Source organism: Carlito syrichta, unplaced genomic scaffold (genome assembly GCF_000164805.1).
Source record: "Carlito syrichta isolate Samal-C Ts95f unplaced genomic scaffold, Tarsius_syrichta-2.0.1 Scaffold303563, whole genome shotgun sequence".
Classification (NCBI taxonomy): Eukaryota; Metazoa; Chordata; class Mammalia; order Primates; family Tarsiidae; genus Carlito; species Carlito syrichta.
The window spans coordinates 452205-472250 of NW_007247659.1; the positions used below are offsets into that span (position 1 = coordinate 452205).

At 39.5% G+C, this 20046-nt stretch overlaps 1 protein-coding gene across 1 annotated transcript in view; it reads left to right on the forward strand.

Moving 5' to 3' along the window:
* MGAM (maltase-glucoamylase) overlaps positions 1-19092 on the forward strand; it is a 210499-nt gene extending 191407 nt beyond the window's left edge. Inside the window, exons 33-48 of the mRNA XM_008058647.2 lie at positions 163-273; positions 593-655; positions 4511-4645; positions 5115-5202; positions 6014-6152; positions 7126-7259; positions 7376-7410; positions 7501-7617; positions 8024-8172; positions 9255-9339; positions 11233-11289; positions 13273-13397; positions 14754-14842; positions 16216-16265; positions 16826-16996; positions 19015-19092. Coding sequence (XP_008056838.1) covers positions 163-273; positions 593-655; positions 4511-4645; positions 5115-5202; positions 6014-6152; positions 7126-7259; positions 7376-7410; positions 7501-7617; positions 8024-8172; positions 9255-9339; positions 11233-11289; positions 13273-13397; positions 14754-14842; positions 16216-16265; positions 16826-16996; positions 19015-19092 — 1626 coding nt within the window. The remainder of the gene's footprint in view (positions 1-162; positions 274-592; positions 656-4510; positions 4646-5114; positions 5203-6013; positions 6153-7125; positions 7260-7375; positions 7411-7500; positions 7618-8023; positions 8173-9254; positions 9340-11232; positions 11290-13272; positions 13398-14753; positions 14843-16215; positions 16266-16825; positions 16997-19014) is intronic.
* Positions 19093-20046: the final 954 nt, after the last annotated feature.

The window sequence follows — 20046 nt, forward strand, 5'->3', positions numbered from 1 at the left end:
CCGAGTGAGACTCCAACTCAAAAAAAAAAAAAAAATGTGTGTTTCCCAGGACTCACAGAAACTCTACAGCTCAAGTGGAAGCTAGAAACTTGAGTTCTTTTTTTCTGTCCCTCCCCATTCTCTGACTTTGATTTTCCCAACTGACTTGTGATTTGATTTCAGGATCCAGCCATTTCTGGCAATGAGACACAGCCTTATCCTGCCTTCACTCGGGGTGTGGAGGATGACGTCTTCATGAAATATCCCAACGATGGAGGCATTGTCTGGGGAAAGGTATGATCTAAGCAATGATCCACTAATCCCTAACCTAAGGTTGAATCCCTGCTAGTGTGTTTGTACTTATTGTTCTGGGGATTTTTCCATTTGGGTTCTGAGATCAAAAGTTCTCTTTTTCTTAATAAATATTTGTCAATATAGTTAAGGGTTTTAAAAGTAACGTAGATGTTTCATATAATCCACTTTTCTCTAGATCAAGCCTAAATGATAATCAAAGTATTATTAACCCCTAGGAACATGGTTTTTTATTTATTAGGAAATATTATATGTGAGAAATTATTTAATGGATCGCTGTTGAATGTTTTTCTCTCCATAGGTCTGGCCTGATTTACCTGGCATTGTTATTAATGGGTCTCTGGACTGGGAAAGTCAAGTGGAGGTAAAAGGCCCTTTGTGGATACTAGGTGGAGTCTGGGTAGCTAGGAAGGGGCAGCCGTACCTGGGCTTATGAACATGACCATACCATGGACATGAGCATGGTGAGGGAGCAACACTTGAGGGGGTGTGTTCTGGGTATCAGTCTGTGTGTTATTACTTTACATATAGTAATGTTTTATTCCCAATTGTGATGTTGGTACATATTATTATCCATGGGGTTTAAGACCAGAAAAATTAAATTACTTGTCCATGGTTTGCGGTAACAGAGAGGTGATTTCCTCTCCAAGGCTAAAGACCCATGCAATTTCCACAGTGTGATATCTCCAGGAGGTACTGTCTTTTCTCTGAATTAGTTTACTTGTTGTTGTTGTTGTGTTGGGTATCCTTTTTAAGCAGAGTCTCCAATCCTTTTCTTTAGAGACTGGGTCTTTTTCTTTGTATATTTTTGTTCATGAACAGGCTTCTCCATCTTCACGATTATGTGTCCAGTCTCCCTATCTCCTCCTTCCTTGGGTTTCTCAGCTTTGCTTTTACCTTTCAGTTTCTAGCCTTAAAACTTGCTCTCTCAGGGAAACAGGTTCTTACTTGTAATGAGCCTGCTAGCCCATGCTTCTGGACCTGATATTTTTCCCAAATTCACTAAGCATTTTTTGTTTGAATGAATACATGATCCTTTATTGTTTCAAGAAGCCTTCAGCCCTATCCTCTGGCCAAGATGTGTGCCCCCTGAACTAAAGCAGCCTGTTTGCTTTGTTATCAATTTTTGTAATAATACCCATAAGCAGAGTTCTCATGTTAGGGTTAGGTCCTTCTGGAGAGCAAATGAGCTCTTCTCCAATCATGAGTATTCTTTCTGGGCAGGAATTGTATAGCAGGGCATGTGTAGCCTGTATGACCACAGAAGAGTTTGGGAAACCATGAAAAGGCTTATTTCCTGGGGCACCTGCCAAGGATTGAAGGGACAAAGAAGCAGGTCCTGTGTGAGCAGCAATGTAGTATATGCTGTAGTGTCTAGAAACTCTGTCAAGATCAAGTATTAATCAAATAGATATCAGTATTATGAGAACAAAGAACACCAGTTGTAAATTTAGGCATCAGCCACTGAGAAGGCCAAAGACCAAGACCATTTTGGGGGCTCTTTTTAAAAAAATATACAACAGGATTTTAACCAGTGGGCAGAGGTGCAGGAGAAAGATTCTTGTCACCAGGAATGTGACTGGCAGGAGCTAGACTAAATATTCATAACTTATCCGGATAAGTTGATTTTTAGGGCAAGTAGTCAGTCCTGGGAGAAGACAGATATTAGATAGAAATAACACAATCTGGAGACCATGAGTTCAGACCTGGAACAGCTTCAATAGAGTAGCAAAAACAGACAGTGCAATCAGTGATGTGTAGTCCTCTGGTTTCCTGGATTTCAGAGCCAGTTAGCAGCAGTAGAACTCTAGCTTTTGAATGAGATACACTTGGGACCAGCCTGCCTGGCTATAGGACGGTATATCTTCATTTTCTGGAAGTGGATGAAGAAAAAACAAACAAACAAAAAACCCAGAAAACAAAGACAATCAAGTAATAGAAGCTTATTGGGACAAGTTTCAAAGACTGATAAGAATGGTTCAGACTGAATTTGAGATTGTTTTCCTTTTGTCTACTACTGGACAGGTATTATCTACCTACTTACCTATCATCTATCTATTTATTCATCTATCCTCTATCCCTATAATCTATCTACCATCTATCTATCTTCTATCTATTTATTAGATAAGGATTCAAGTGAGAAGCTTCATGTTCTTCTCTTTATCACTTCTCACAGAGGATCACTTGAATTTTGATGGTCCATGCAGCGCACATGGACATGGGAACCTGCCAGGTCAGAGAAGTTCAGGACCATGCACTCCCTGACTTTTATCAAGAAGTTGGTTACTACCTTATGAACCCCACAGTTCACCAGACATTAGGGCATCAATGTCATCTTGAGGGTGCTTGGAAGTCTGGAGGCAGTGTTGGTAATCACAGGAATACCAAGTAGCATTTAGTGGGTGATGACAGGGATGCACACAGCTCTGTATTGCCGGGCATTCTTCACAAATAATCCTCTTGCTCCAAATACTGGTTGGGGCTAATGAGAAACACTTCATTAGGGGAATCACAGAATCTGTTAGGTAGCTCATAAGAGATTCTTGGTAAATAGAATAATTATAACTATATTATAAGACCTAATCAGTGATGCTGGTGTGGATGAGGCTGCTGATGCCCAGGTCTGGCCTCACCAAGGGTAGTATAAAACAAACAGCCAAGAAGCCTATGGAGAGCAAATTTGTGCAAGTGAGTACATCACTGGTTGAATACCAGGGAAGAGAGGACAGAAGCAATAAGGCAAGAGTTGAATACAGACAGGAGTGATGCAGAGCTGGTACCTTGGCAAATGGCAAATTTTAATACATGGGTAAGGACTGTTTGTGCAGCTTTTAGCGAAGTAAATTTGGTTGGCCAAATTTTCCATGTGTATCCCATACAGAATACAATTCTGACTCAGATGCAGCTGATGTTAACTCTACTTATTCAAATCCTCCATTCTCCACCCTATGCCATTGATTCTTACCCTGCTTAATCTCTAGCTTTCTGTTTCTGGTGGAAAGCTCTCTTTGTCTGGTTTTGTGGTTTCTGCCTCCATTTTCTCCTCATGCCCTCCCACTCTCTCACTCCTCTGAGAACCAGACCCACATATGTTGACCTATTTCTGTTTTCTTCTTTGTGTTCTTTGTTTGCCTTTTATCTAGACACATGGGTTCCTACTTGCTGTGACTATTGTGGATAAGAAGTGAAGTTCCCCCAGACTAAGTCCTCTTTCTGTTATTCCCCTTGCACTCCCTGTCAGTATTATTTAGCTCTTTAACTCTTAAAATGCAGTTTGACATAGAGAAAGCTGTTGACTGAGACTTACAAGGGGCCATAACGTTTCATAACAAGCAACCTGAGTATCTAGAAATTTGTGGGTCGTCACCGCTGCCAAGTGGTGTGAACCTACAATTTAAACATTGAGTTTTTACTTTATGTCAGGGTCTGAGCTAAGCACTATGAGAAGTATAAAGATCGCTCAGAATAATGTAAAACAAGGTCCCTGCTCTCAGAAATGTTACAAAATAGTTTAAAATGTATACCTTGAATCCATATTTCAGGTTAAAACAAAGAACTGCTTTCATTACTTGAGGGAAGGTGAAGACGTGGTTTGAAACTTTCTTGTTTAGTCCTTCCATTTTGTTATGCACAGTTGCAGCTTTCATGTAATTCTGAGACCATAGGAAACACAGATGCATTCTAGTTAGTCTAATATCATACTGGTAGTCAAATATCACAAAAATGCCACCAACGGGTGGAAAGCAATGACTTCCCCTTATCATGGAGTTGATGTCCTTTGGAGTTATACTTGTGTTCCCTTTCCCAATAGGAACAACACTGAAGGAACCCCCTGAGTGCTTCTTTCCAACCTGTTAGTGTATCTATCTGATGTCTCCGTCTCTCCTGCCTTGTCTTTGAGAGTGCCTAGAAAATGGCAGTACAGAAATTGAGGGTTGTGCACGTGACACACAAGACAGTGAGTTCAGGGTGTTGACTGTCTATATGAAGGGGAAAATAGCCTAAGAATATTTTCCAAATCTGATAAGATGTAATTTGTGTCAATTTCTCCTCTTTGACTCCAAGTTTCTTTAATAAGTCAAGAACATTATTTAGGCTCTGTTCAGACTGTATATCACCATGTAGTACAAATACTTGCTTGAGTTAAAGTCTCAGTAAGTACCTGTTTGCTCTTTACTATATTTTTGTGGCATGAACAAATTGTATTTATTTTTTACAGCAATACCGAGCTTATGTAGCCTTTCCAGACTTTTTCCGTAATTCAACGGTCAAGTGGTGGAAGAGGGAAATTGAAGAACTCTACAACAATACACAGAGTCCAGAGAAGAGCTTGAAGTTTGATGGCATGTGGATTGTAAGTGTGTGTGTATATGTCTGTGTATACATGAATAGGTATATGTCTATCTTTGTGTGCCTAAGCACATATACCAGTGACCTTTAGCCAAGAGGATAATAATCGACCAGGAAGACTCTGGGCATATCAGACACTTCCGCCACTAGGGAGTGGAACAACCTTAGTAGCCCTCACTCCTTGTACCTGGCCTGAAGTTCCTACTATAAAATTGCCCAGGAAATTGTTAAGAATTTCTTGAAACTTTGATTGCCTCACACCCTGAAGTAAATTTTTTTTAACCCTCTAACCACTCTGTAGGGGTTAATTGAGTTTTCTAGCTGGTTCTCACCAGGATTTGATTAACCTCCCCAGGCAGGCATCTACAGGCATTACTGAATGTTGAACAATTTATTCACTACTTCCTTGTCTCAGAATTGACAGGATGTAACTATCTTAAGAAGTAAGCTTTGTCTGTGTTTGGCATTTCTAGGATATGAATGAACCAGTGAGCTTTGTGAATGGAGCAGTTGCTCCAGGCTGCAGGGATACTTCACTGAACTACCCTCCCTACATGCCACGTAAGGGCCCTTGACTTTCTTGACTGGCAGAATCATGGCTAGAAGGAAGATGACCACTGCAAGAACCCAGCAGTCAGAAGTTCGCCCTGCCAGCACAGGGCATGTCCTCATTGGTGCTGTGGTTTATTGGAGGCCAGAGACCAAAGCACTTCAAGCACTTCACCCAGTTGGGCATGGGCAGGTTTCTGGACCAATTGGGCAAATTTCTTGAATTTGTTCAGAAAGCCCTTAATAATGGTAATGTCCCCCAAAGATTCTTACAGATAGATGTATCAGTTCTTCAGACTTACAGTAATTCCGCCACAGAAATTTGTTGTGTCATCAATAGGGAAAGCAGTGGGTTTGCCTTATCATGAAGTTGATGGACTTCGGAGTTATACTTGTGTTCATATCTTGGCTCCAGAAATTATTATCTCTGTGAGTTGTATGACCTTTCACAGATTATGTGATATTTCCAAATCTCATTGTGCTAAACTGTGAAAGCAGAAACCAATATCTTCATCATAGAATTATGATAAAAATTACATGAAATAATTAACATGTTAAAAGCTTGGATAAGAACTTGTCATGTAATGTTTGACAGCTGAGCATTCTTCCAGACACCTCTGCTTTCTCCGGTAAACTTGATGTTGAAAACACTGCATGTGCCATTGTAGCTCGGAGCCAGGTGCTGTGCTTGTGACCCTCGGAAGGAGGGGGGCCCACACAGGGCTCGAGCTAGTTTGAAGATTCAGAGTGCAGTCCCTGAAAGAGAGATCATGGATACATAGGATCAAGACTGATGTTCACATTACCATGTCTTTCCCCTCAGATTTGGAGTCCAGGGACCGGGGCCTGAGCAGCAAAACCCTGTGTATGGAGAGTCAGCAGATCCTGTCAGATGGCTCCACAGTGCGGCACTACGATGTGCACAGCTTATATGGATGGTCCCAGACCAGACCTACATATGAGTGAGTCACTGTCTCCCTTCTTCACTTGTCACAACCTGTAGGGACAGTGAGTGACTATCATAGCCCCCCTACTTTTTCTTTCATTCCCTATTCTAAGGGTTCAGAAGATTTTCATTATAGCTGTGTAGCAGTTCTTATTTATTAAACAAACACTCCTTGAGCATGGGGCCAGGTCCTGTGATAATAATTAGGAAAACATATTTAAGTAAGGAATGGTCCCATCAGTAGCAAACAAATAATCCTGCTGGGAAAGACATACATGGAGACACTGGTAATGATCACAATGGGCAACTGGTGCTGTAATAGCTTTAGTTATAAGAGGCAAAGGGAATACAGAGGACTCAGCATCTCACTCCTTTATTTCAAAAGTTAATCTTCTCTTGAAAATTTTTTTTTTTTTTTTTGGCCATTCTTGTTGTAGAGTCAACTGGTGTTCTACTGAATTAGCACCATCCCACTTTGTGAGGTTAACAAATAATACGAATTATCCTAAGGACAATCATATAAAGGAATTCACCCTTTGCTTCCATAAATAAATAAATAAATACACACACACACACACACACACACACACACACACACATATGTATACTTAAATTTTATATAATATATAATTTTTATTTTATTTAATATATAATTTTATTTATATATTACATATAATATTTATGTACTCATATATATTCAAGTATTAAATAAATAGCAAGATTTAGTGTGATTACTTACTATTTGGGGGCAATCTAGTGGGTTCTCTATATTGTGAAGTTCTTTATAAAACACTATGAGAAGGCACAACTCAATATCTCCATCATCTGGGTTCAGTCAGTGGAGACCTCAGAATCCCCTGTTTCCTCCAATCACGTACCAGACATTTTTATCATTATACCCTAAGCACAAGAGCTCTGGGAGGAGAGACAATATGACCTTTCCCCCCCTGCTGTGTCCTCAGCTCACCTTCTTGTTCTCCTTCAACCAGAGCCGTGCAGGAGGTTACAGGACAGCGAGGGATCGTCATCACTCGCTCCACATTCCCCTCTTCTGGTCGCTGGGCGGGACACTGGCTAGGAGACAACACAGCCGCATGGGACCAGCTGAAGAAATCTATCATTGGTGTGTAGGCTCATCCTCAGGGCCCTCTGATGGCAAGAAAGACAGTTAGGTTCCCTGGTAAAGGCGGGTATAGGTCATGAGAGCCTGGTCTGATACAACTGTGGTTCTCATTTCAGGCATGATGGAGTTCAGCCTCTTTGGCATGTCCTATGTGAGTGTACTTCAGATTTCTCCTAAGCCCCAAGAAAAAGGGGACATCTTTCAGAAGTCAACAGGCTCATTTTATTCCTTCTTGTTTCAGACAGGAGCAGATATCTGCGGGTTCTTTCAAGATGCAGAATATGAGATGTGTGCTCGCTGGATGCAACTGGGTGCCTTTTACCCCTTCTCAAGAAATCACAACACCATTGGAACCAGGGTAGGACAGTGTGGCCTCTGGTGTTTTGCATCACTTGAAACACAACCTCTGTTTTTGAGCTACAATTAATGCAGTCTGTATTTCCTGAGGACATCTTTAAAATCATTAAACCCTTGTGTCTCAGTGCACCATATTCTTCAGTATTCTTTAGATTAGTATTTTTGTCTAGGCAGAATTGTACCAAACATACCCCAAAAAGAATGTCTTGTGGGGAAATATTATCAGCCATCCTGGGAGAGCTTCAGTGACCTTTTCCAGTCTATTTAGAATGTTCTCTGGGTCTCATCTGTAATTATTTTTTGTTTAACAGCATGTGATCTTCATTTAGAATAGGCTTTAAGTTATTTTCTTAAGTTTCCTAGGTTCCCTATGGTGAGCTCCAAACCCTCTTCTTTTTCTTTCATAGAGACAAGATCCTGTATCCTGGGATGATGCCTTTGTGAGTATTTCCAAAAGTGTTCTGCAAACCAGATATACCCTGCTGCCGTATCTCTATACCTTGATGCACAAGGCCCACACAGAGGGTATCACTGTTGTACGGCCTCTTCTCCATGAGTGAGTATCCAGCTAGGATCCTGATGACTAATGGATAATCTTTTCATTATATAGCATGGCAGTTGATGTATATAATTCTTCCAAATTAAAGATATGACTGCCTTTTGACAGGAGCACAGATCATACCTTATGACTTCCTTTAGCACAGTGTTATACATGCCATAGGTCATTAATAAAAGACTATTTGTTAAATTGAAAATTTTTTAAATTTTTTCTTTCTAATTTTAGAATAGTTTCTTTCTAATTGGGCCATGTAAATTTTGTAGCAGTTTGGTTATATAGATTCAGGCCAAAATGAACTCAGGTCACAAAACACGACCTTTCCAGCAAGAAATCTGAGGGACAAGGGCCATCCTTATATTTAAAATGTGGCATGCCTCCAGAATCTTCTGGTTTACTACTGTTCTATTCCCCCCTCCCCGCCCCCGAGCACTTGATGTGCTGTGAACAGATCTCTATTAGCTATTTTCTATTCTTTGTTGATCTTTCTAAAAATACTGCACTTACACTCTATAGTCTATATAATATGTTTGAGCACTTGATTACATTCCATCTTGGTTTGCCTTCTGTTTCATGCATGTTGATTGTAAGCATCTCACTACAGGGACAAAGACTAATATTCCTTTGCAGCTTCACAATGCCTAAAACTCAGACTTTAGCGTGCTTATGGGTCACTAGGAGAACTTGTTTAAAAATGAAGATTCCCAGACTTCACCTCAAAGAAATTACGTATGACCATGGCAAAGTCCTGGGGACCGGCTATTTAACAGGCATACCCCCACGATTCTGAACAGGTAGTCTTGGTCTACACTATGAGATACATTGTCTAAGGAAAATCCTGAGCACTTGTTTAATAAATAAATGAGCTGATTACAAAAAAAGTTCCATGGTTATGAAGTGTGGAAATATTTTATAGGTAAGAATATATGGGGTGCTGGATATTCCTGACTATGCTAAGACCTAGGGCAGTGCCAAGGATGGTGCCTTCTGACTTGTATCTAAACTTGAAGAATTTCCTTAGGACCTTGGGCCAGGGCTCTCTGTTCAGTGTCTGATTGTGGCACTTTTATTTCTCTTTCCAGGTTTGTGTCAGACCAGATGACCTGGGATATAGACAGTCAGTTCCTTCTGGGTCCAGCCTTCCTGGTTAGCGCTGTTGTGGAACCTGTAAGTATGGAGGCCTCTGCCAAGGGGAGGATCCTGGTTGTGAGGCTTGGTGATTAGGGCAAGGAGAAGAGGCCTGGTCTGGTGGGGGTCCTGAGATGTGGTTTTCCTCCTCAGTCTCTTCCTCTTCTTCTGAACTGAAGTCCATCACTTAAGGGTTGTGCACCTCAGCTCCCTCATTTTTAGTCAGTCAGGAAAAAGAAAAGTATGACATATTTAAATACATAATTATTTCTCTGTTACTGAAAATAAGGAATGCAGGGTCAGGTGGGGGCAGCAGTGTAAAGAATTCATTACAATTCTCTAGCACCATGAAAACAGAACTTTTCAGGAGGATTGCTTGCAGCAATACGTGTGCTCTGGCTAGCTCTTCCCTTCCACCTACTGATGAAGAGACACATTATTACTAATTCATGATTGTTATAATGTTTGGTTGCTTAGGGTTACTGCCTGGCACACACCCACATTCCTTACAATAATAGGACTGTACTGACCCTTCCTGAACCCTTCATGAATCACTGATCCCTGGTTGTATTTGCATTGTTAGTAAAATAGATGGTAACTCATTTCTATGATCAATAGTTAAAGTTAGAGATACAACTATATCACTCATATGTGGGAGCTACATAGTCACAAAGATAGAAATAATAGACACTGGGGAAGCCAATGGGGGAGGTGGGGAGGGGGTTAGAGTTAAAAAAAAGAGAGAAATACAGGCTGGGCTCGGTGGCTCAGCCTGTAATCCAGCACTTGGGAGTTCGAGGTGAGTGGATTGCCTGAGCCCGCAGGTTCGAGACCCACCTGGGCAACTTGGCAAGACCTCATCTCTACAACAATCAAAAAAAATTAGCTGGGCGTGGTAGCACGTGCCTGTAGTTCCAGCTACTTGGAAGGCTGAGGCGGAAGGATCGCCGGAGCCAGCAGGTCGAGGTTGCAGTGGCCAGGAGCGGCCACTGCACTCCAGTCTGGGTGACAGAGTGAGACTCCAACTCAAAAAAAAAAAAAGAGAAATACAACTATATTAATCTTGTAACCATAACCAGTACACACTTTTGTTTCATTGTATGCATTGACTAATAATGGATTACAGTGAATAATGTTTTACTTTGTGGTCTGCTCCACTTATTCTTTTGCTTGGAGTTACTGATAAATGAAAACTACAGGTTCCTGGTATTGGGTACCAAGAATATGCAAACAATGAGTGTTATTGACAAAACACAATTGTAATTTGTAAGTTACATAGGTTGATGTTAATCAATAGTAAACTCCAATGCTTATGCTTATAAATACAGATTGTAAAATCCAAAGAGCTGAGCTGGCCTTGGTATTTACACTGGCATGCCTCCCTGGGTTCCAAATTCAGAAATAAACTTCTTTCTTCCCAGTTCTCTGCCTCTCATCTCTTATTGGTGGCACAAGAGAGCAGCACATGTTCCACAGACCATTTCACTATAAGAGTTCCTCCTGGCAGAAAAAGCCATTTCTTTTCTTTCTCTGCTGAAGATTTGGCTTCTGATTAAAATAGTTAATTAATTATGCTTTCCCCAAATCTTACTGTAACTACAAAATTGCCCTCTGCCCAGATCCAATCTCAGTTGTTTATCTCTTTAGAGAGGGTATAGGGCAAATCTACGTCTATTAGCAAACGGTGATTTTTTTTTCCTGAGGTCCAGGATCTCAAAGGGCTTTATGAAAGCCACTCGCTTTGAATAGGCAAATCTCCCACGTTTGAAAAGGAAGAGAAGAAAGACTTCCACAATATCACTGACCTCTAGAGAGATGAGGCCAGTGGGTCCAAGGTCATCAGTATCATTTTAACCTCTTCTCTAAGCAGATTTGTTACTCTGTTCAGGATAATGGACTTCATTGCCATGACTTCTTTGTGTTTAATTTTAGAATGTCAGAAATGTCACTGCATATTTCCCTAGGGCCCGCTGGTATGATTACTACACGGTAAGTGTTTCTGAATGTTTATGAAACTTGGAATGGTAGAATACAAAGGCTTTTGATTTGACAGACCTTAGGTCAAATATTGGTTCTATGACCCACCTGCTGTGTAGTCTTAGAGAAGTCACTTTAACCATTGTAGCCTCAATTTTCTCACCTCCAAATGAGTTGAGACCACTTCCCTCACAGAATTGTTGTGAAATAACTGGTCAGTGCTTAGCTTTTTATGGGTGTTCTTTTCATGTTATTTTCTATCTTTTCTTATACCATCACTATTCCATCACTATTCTCAGTGGCATATAAAGATAGATCCTAGTGAGCACTTGAGACTGTGTTATATAGTTTTTGTTTGTATCCTTGCCTGCTGTACATTCATAAGTATAGTGGTCTTTTCCTCTGTCTTCTTATAAACATATCCTTCTATTGCTTAGATGCTCAAAGAAGGGTTGCTACATGTAATTACCTAGGGTAAGCAAGTTATTAGAAAGTGTGCAAAATACATACAGATGACACAGATGTATGCAGCTCAATCATTGTGAGTCTAATCAGTGCAAGTGCATTAGGAACAAGGAACCAGCAAGAATCTCCCTGCCACATAATTTCTGCACCAGTATGAGCCCAGAGACTTAACTGGGAAGACAGGCTCTTCCATAACAACTATGGTGTTCTCTTGCAAGGACACAGGTAGGTTAGAGTTTGACGCTGTAACCAGGGAGTGTTTCCTTGCTCTCTAACCAGGCCTTCTCTTTTAAATTTCTAAGGAAAACAAAGCAGAGGACTAGAAATACAGCAAAGGGACACACCCAGAAAGATAAAAAGCAGAGCATACTCTAGCCCCTTTCTTCCAATGGTATTGCAGTGAGACTGGGTGAACACTGGGAAAGGACATGCACATTGTATTCCTCCTCTTCTCTGTCCTGTGGAGCCTGAGTCCTTCATAACTCCCTGGGCTGAAAGACTCTGCTATGTGATTTCCATCCAGGACTTTCCTGGGAAAGAGTGGTTAACTTTCTTTAAGTGAGCTTGGCCTTTGTCTTGCATTTGCATGTTGACTGCCTCATTAGATAACAGAAGATAGTTATGGTTGAAGAAGAAAAGATAAAAAAAATCATGTGGGAAGACAAAGTTGATGGAGCAAGCTGTTTATAAAATGATACAATTTTTATGTTTAATTAAAATGAAGATTAATCCCATGGTTGAGATTAATAAAGAAATATCTTAATTAATCTTCCAAAATTTGGGGTATTTATTCTATGTTACAGAGTAGAGTTTGGCCAAATGTGGTCCACAGCCAGATATGGATGTTACCTGATTTATAAATAAAGTTTTATTGGCGCACAGCCGTGCACATTTGTTTACTTGTTGTCAACAATAATTGCTCCTTACCTCTAATGTAGCAGTTATCAAATTGAGGGAATTTTGGCTATAAGGGACCATTTGGCAATATCTGGAGACATTATTGGTTGTTACAATGTGGGGGGGCAAGGAGTGGGCAGCTCCTAACATCCAGTGGGTAGACACTAAGGAATCGGCTAAAAACAAAAAACACAGGACAGCCCACAACATAGAATGAGCTGGCCCAAAATGTCAATAGTGCTGATACTGAGAAGCTCTGCTCTAGTTGAGAAAATGTGGAAGAACAGAAGGATGGTCTCTGGGAATTGAGGTTTATGATTCAAGTGAGAAAGCATCTTTTTCTGTCACACATGAGGCAAGATAAAGATGTCAAACATAAAGGCAGATGTAGGACATTATGGAGTATGCACTGTGGAAACCCAAAAGACAAGGGACCTTAACAAGACATTATAGCAGCAGTACAGAATTTTGTACAGCACTTGAGTGAATACAGCAAGTGTAAATCAGGGTGTGCCAAAAGGTGATGAACAGTCAGCAAGTTCAAAGGAGTAGATGAGATGTCTGGTGAAATGCATTGTTCAAAAAGGTGCATACCCTCTCCCTCATCATCTCTGACCTTCTTCTGTCCCACAGGGTGTGGACATTAATGCAAGGGGAGAGTGGAAGACCTTGCCAGCCCCTCTTGACTACATTAATCTTCATGTCCGTGGGGGTTACATCCTACCCTGGCAAGAGCCGGCACTGAATACCCACCTGAGGTGAGGTGAATTATGGAACTCGGGGCCCCCTTTACATATCCGATAGCTCACCAGTTTGTAATGAAGCCCACCAATATGTAAGAATCACTCTCAAGCCCACTTATTCATTTTATTTTTATTTTTTTGAGTTGGTCTCTCCCTCTGTTGCCTGAGCTGTAATGTAGTGGCAACCACCTGGCTCAGGTGATCCTTCCTTCTAAATAGCTGGGGATACAGGTGCATGCCACTAAAACTGGATAATTTAGAAAAAAATATTTTTGGTAGTGACAAGGTCTTGCTATGATGCCTAGGCTGGTCTTGAACTCCCAGGCTCAGCAATTTGCTCACCTTGGCCTCCCAAAGTACTATGATTACAGGCATGAGCCACCACAACTGATGACACTTGTTTTTTATTTGTTTGCTCATTTGTGTTTTAACCTTTTCAATCTCTGTACTCTTTGAACAATTATGAACAACTCTTTTAGATGTAAGTAGGTGAGATGACAGATCTAAAAGTGGCATTTCAAATGTAAGTCAAAAGAGAAGCAACTATGAGTCATGATAGTTTTAGAAGACTTTTGGATCTTATTGACTCTTTCTGAAGAAAACTATTGCTGGAAAATAGTTTAAGCCATATCACAACTGATGCCAGAGACTGAGACCCCTCATATACAAGCTTTAAAAATTCTAGACTTAAGCTTATATAGTAATTAAGGATAGCTATCATCAAGTGAAGACTTACTTCGTGACTAGAAGTGAACTAGTATGAGAATTTCTATTTGGGGATTATCTATTTTTTCTTAACAAAAGGAAAACATAAACTCTGTGAGGTAGGTACTGTTATGTCCACTTCACAGATTAGCAAAGAGGCTAAGGATTTACTCTGAGTCTCACAGGTAGTAAGTAGATAAGCAGAGGCTAAAATTCATGTCTGTCTGATTCCAATCCTAAAGTTCTTAGAGTCTCCTCTTCATTTGATTCAAAAAATTCAAATAAAGGCAAAGAACTTAGGGTATTTGAAAACAGAACTCACTGTACCTGTTTTAGGAAATTAGGTCATGAAAGTGAAAAGATTTCAGCATCAGGATTTTCCTCAAAAAGGGGAAAAGAACATACTAATTAGTTTGCTTGTAGTTTCTTTAAGAACCTTAAAGAAGAATTCCCTTTGATTCATACACTAAATCACTCATTCATGACATGAAGTCACGTAGCTAGATGGAGACAGAACTGAAACTAGGCCACACATCTCTCAAATCCTAGCACTCGGTCTTTATCCTATGAAGCACTTCCTTTCGTACCTTTGTGTTTCTGTGAATACTCTTGGTTTTTGGCTGTAGCTTTGTTTTTAGCTAATGCCTATCTCTCACCTCAATGCAGCCGCCAGAAATTTATGGGTTTCAAGGTTGCCTTGGATGATGAGGGAACTGCTGAGGGCTGGCTCTTCTGGGATGATGGGCAAAGCACTGGTGAGTAGGGGTTGCCTGGGACTCATGCCAGTAGCATTGACTACTTTCCTGGGTATCTTACAGGCCTGCCTTTGCCTTTTCCATGTTAAAACAGTTTTGAATTTTTGCATATAGTCCTTTGTTACTTCAAGTGTATAATCATACTGTACATAATCCTTATGCCTCATGTCTTGTGTAAATGAAACTTAGTTCTAAATCTCTCAGTATTACTCAACTGTACTAATTCCCTGTGGAGGGCAACAGTATAAGAGCCCTAGAAAAAGTCTACTTGTAACCAACTGAGATAAACTTTCATATGATTTATGGTTAAGGGTACATTTCCTAATTACATGGCTTACTATCCAGCAAGAGAGGCATGCTCCTATCAGTGTGTTATTTATTTGGGGAATTTTCCATTGGGAGTTTACAAGAATTGGAAAAACTGTCAGAAGACTCAAGTATCATTAGCAATTTCTAGACCAGTGTTGTTTGGTAGCACTTTCTACACTGATGGAAATGTTCTCTTTCTTCTGCTGTTCAATATCTATAGGTGTATGTGATTATTAAGCACTTGAAGTGTGACAAGTACATCTTAAAACAGAATTTTAAATTATATCTGATGTTAATGAACTTAAATTTAAGCAGCTACATTTTGCTAGTAGCTACGGTCTTGAACAGCAGTTCTAGAGGATAGCCAATGGCTACCGACTGAGGGATGAGTCAATTAGAAAGAGGCTAGCACATGGAGAAGAGTGAGATAGCCACAATGGTAGGGTGTAGGCTGTAAATAGCTAAAATAGTGCTCCTGATTGGATCAGCAAATATGTTGAATTTCATATTCTTTCTGGGTTTGTGGCATACATTAAGGATGAAGGACAAAGAAGGTTTTTCTTTGATTATCTTTGTACTCTGAAGATCACATTTTAAAAATTGTCTAATATCCCTCAAAATAAACCCACCAGCACACCAGTCTTGGTGTTTGTGTATGTGAGTGTACATGCATGTATATGCACTGATGTGTACATCTAGCAAAATGAATCTGAAAATTCTGAGGTGCCTAGGAAGATGTTGGGAATAGTAGACAACAGCAAGAGAAGTGGCTTGAGAACAGTGTTAGGGAACAGTGTATATGAGATGACTCTGTCAGACAAATGCATCTACACCCATTCATTTCAAATGTCTTGTGTAAGCTGAACTCGGGTGCAGAGTCTTATAAGATTCCATAAAGAGGACTTAAATTACAAAATGGAACTATGAAAAAAAGAAAAAGAAAAACAATATCCTTATTTTTTCAACTAAGACAAGTAGGCAATTAGAATAGAATTGGTATATTCTCTATCATAGGATTCTATAGTATAGCTTCAGGCTGTGTTTATTTTGTTGTTTATTTGCAGATACCTATGAAAAAGGACTCTATTACTTGGCCAACTTTTCTGCCAGCCAGGTGAGTGTGACTGAGACTATGAAGGGAGACCAGAGTTCTACTAGGTTAATAAGATGCTGAATATCTTGAATACCTTCATTGCTTTTCTTGTTAATCCACATCCTTTCATTCCCCCAGAGTTCAGATGGAGATTTACTATGCTTCCAGGAGGTTTTCTGTAATTAAACCTACTAGTATCTCATCAGTAATAATCATTATTTCAACTTACTATTTCAGAGATGGACAGAATGTTTCTATGTTATCTAGACCCTGTTCCTTAGTTGCCTTGAAATAGGCTGCATATTTTGTGACTCCTCCATCTATAGAAATATAAGTTTCTTGGCAGTTGAGATCCTCATCTTTTATAGAGTTCAGAGAAAGGCTAGGCACCCTGCAGCTGCTTGTCAATGCAAAGTGGATAGTAGTTGGTAGTAGGAGATAGAGTGCTAAGGACACAAAATAGAAGTTCTGAAGTTGTCTGCCTTCATGATCTACAGTTGTTTCTAAAAATAGGTCAGGCAAATTTTGAACTAATTCTGCTATTTTTTCCCCTGTGGTTTCTCTTATCTCCAATTTGACAGAATTCAATGCAGAGTCATATAATTTTCAACAATTACATCATTGCTACAAACCCTTTGAAACTGGGCTACATTGAAATCTGGGGAGTGGGCAGTGACCCCATTACCAGTGTCAGCATTTCTGTCAGTGGCATGGTCATAACACCCTCCTTCAGCAACAACTTCACAGCACAGGTTTGTAACTAACTAGTGAAAAGCTCAACCCTAATATTCCTGGTGCAGTGTCTGACTGTTTCCCTTCCAAATGACACTTGCAAAACACTTTAGAAATCCCTCTGTTTTCAGTGTGTTGGGAATGGATGGCATGGAGATGAAGGAAAATTTATGGTCTGTTTGGAATTGAGGGCCTGGATCCTTACTTTCCATGTTTGTCTTCTTGTCTGCAAACTCATATCAAACTTTGTCTTTATTCCCTCATCTGTGCCTCAGAGATCAACTTCCCAAACAGCTTGAACTACTGTATTTCACCAAATATGACATAATCAGTGAAAAGTTACTTCATTATTTCATGTACCACAAAGAAAGATAAAAGGATGGCAAAACTATGATTGAATGCCTTCTATCACTCATTTTTTTTTTTTTTTAATTTTAAACTTATAGAAATCTTCTGGAAACTTCATTAGACATAGATTTTTATCTATATATTTTAGTATTTTAAGTGATAATACAGAGGAAAATATTGATTAGAGATACACTGTTGAGTCTTCCTCAAAGTAATTTAGAAGTGGAAGTCTCTGAATGTGAAGTTTTAGAAATTATTTAACCAATTTTTATCACATATTTTATTTTATTATTTAACTGGTTCATTATTATGTATTATTATTTGAAAGAAATACAAATTGGTTAAAAACTTCCTCTATACTACCAAGGGTGTTGTTCAGCATTTCATAAAAATTCTTCCACTTTTGTCTGAGTTTTTTTTGTTTTTTTAAATCGGAGTCTCACTCTGTCACCAGGCTGGAGTGCAGTGGTCATAATCATTACTCACTGCAGCCTTGACCTCCTGGGCTCAAGCGATCCTTCTGCTTTAGCCTCCCATGTAGCTGGAACTACAGACAGGCACCACCACTCCTGGCTCACTTTTTTTGTTTTTTTTTTTTAATAGAGGCAAGGTCTCACTGTGTTGCCCAGGTTGGTAGAACTCCTGGCTTCAAGCAATCCTCCCGCCTTGGCCTCCCAAAGTGCTAGGGTTACAGGCATGAGCCATTACACCTAGACTCGAGATTTTTCTTCCAAGTCACTAACATGCTTTATGTAAGTTCTCACCCTAGTACTTTCCTAATAATACTGTAACTTCTTTCTTAAATGTTTTTCATTCTATCCATTCATAACATAGCAATAGTAATGAAGTTCACATAGGTATCAAAAGTAACAATTATGTCAAGAGTGCTGCCAGGTTCATAGTAATTCTTCAACTGTTAATTACAGGACTCATTCTGGTCTCATAAGAGCTAAATATGCAAAAAAGCTACACCTTGAAATTCATGCAGTACAGTGGCTCCAACACTTATTATCCTTTCTTTCTTATATGCTTACATACTGTTTTTCTTCCTGAACTATTTTTTCTTTTGTAAATAATCCTTCTAGATTACTAAGCCTGAAACAAAAGTTTTCTTTTTACTTTGCTTTTTAAAAATGTGTTTCCTCATACTTGTGGTTTTCTTGTCAACAACTTTGCTAACTTTACCAAGAGCTCATCAAGGACTTTGCCCCATTCTGTTGTGACCAACTCATGGACTGACATACAAGTTCATGACTGCACACACAGTGAAACTTTTGGGAAAGTATTTGCCTAGAAAAAAACAGGACTGTTGGACTCTTACTGGAAAATCATTGGGGTGCCAGGAGGGAATAGAATAAGAGGGAAATGAAAAGATCACTCCAAGGAAAATCAACACTTCAGAAGAATGGAAAAGAAAGTGTTCTCTCCAGTTGTCTGTGCAGTTGTTTCTTTGCAGTGGTTGCATATTGCATTATTTAGAGGCTGATGCCTATCACTGAATAATCTTTGTACCCTAAGAAGTTAGGAAACACCCTTCCCACCTGAAAGCTTGAAGGAAGTCTGTCAGCCAGGCAATAAAATGTGAAAGTATTAGAGAGAGTTATGTGGACCTTTTACTTGTACCTGATGTACTTGTGTTTTGGAGATTTTGACAGCGTATGGCCAATATTTTTCCTTTGGTTCCCAACAGGTTTTAACCATTGATGTGACCGACAAAGACATCAGTCTACATAATTTCATTTCATTGACATGGAAAAGCACTCTGTGAATTTTTAAAACAAGATCCTAACTATAAACAAGATTGAAACTACTTATACTTCATACCCCTAAAATTATTGTGTTGCTAATAAGTTCATGCCCATTGTTGGTCAAATTATTTTATTAATTTTGTTATATGTTTTGTCTGTGAATCCTAAAGATTAAATCTTAGCCCCATGGGATAAGCAGTAGGGAGGTGTGGAAAATCTATGAGTTACCTTAATGTTTTTATGTGATTAGTATTGTACTGATGGTTCATTATATGACATTTGTTGAAGATGAACTGGGTTCATGGTAAAGTGTGTGCACATGTTTGTAATCACAGAATAGGCCCAATTCTTGCAAAATACACAAGAGAAAGCTTGCAGTGGCAGATTCAAGTCTAGAAGCTAACCAGCACCTCAAGAAAGTATCCAGAAAGAACATCTGGTAGTTGGTTATAGGCAGAGGGGAACACTATCCTGAGGACATAATATAAGCAGGAGAAACAGGAAAACACAAGCAGGAAGGATCAAAGGAAACAAAAGATGTTGATATAAAAGATCATAAATAGGGACAGAATGTAAAATTATCCGTAGTAGACTCATGGGGAGGAAAAATGGAGAGTCAACTCACCTGAAATAGAGAAGAGGGGCTAGGAGAAATCCTCAGCATATGGGAATGGGGATGGGGATGAGATTTAAGATGGCAAAGCTGAAGAATAGAGTTGGAATGTAAAAAAAAATAATAATAATTTTCTCTGTAGTGTGGTTTGAAATGTATAAATCTTATTTCTTTATTCTGTGCCTAGTATACATAACCGCAATTCACACAAGCATATACAGTTTTTATGTCAGGAAAAAAATAAATGTGACTTTGCAAGAGATTTTAAATTTTGTAATATTTGACCTGAGTAATCTTCATTTGGGGTTAAGAATTCTTGTTCAGCAAACTTGTGGGTTGGTCTTTTTGGTTCTTTTCAGAG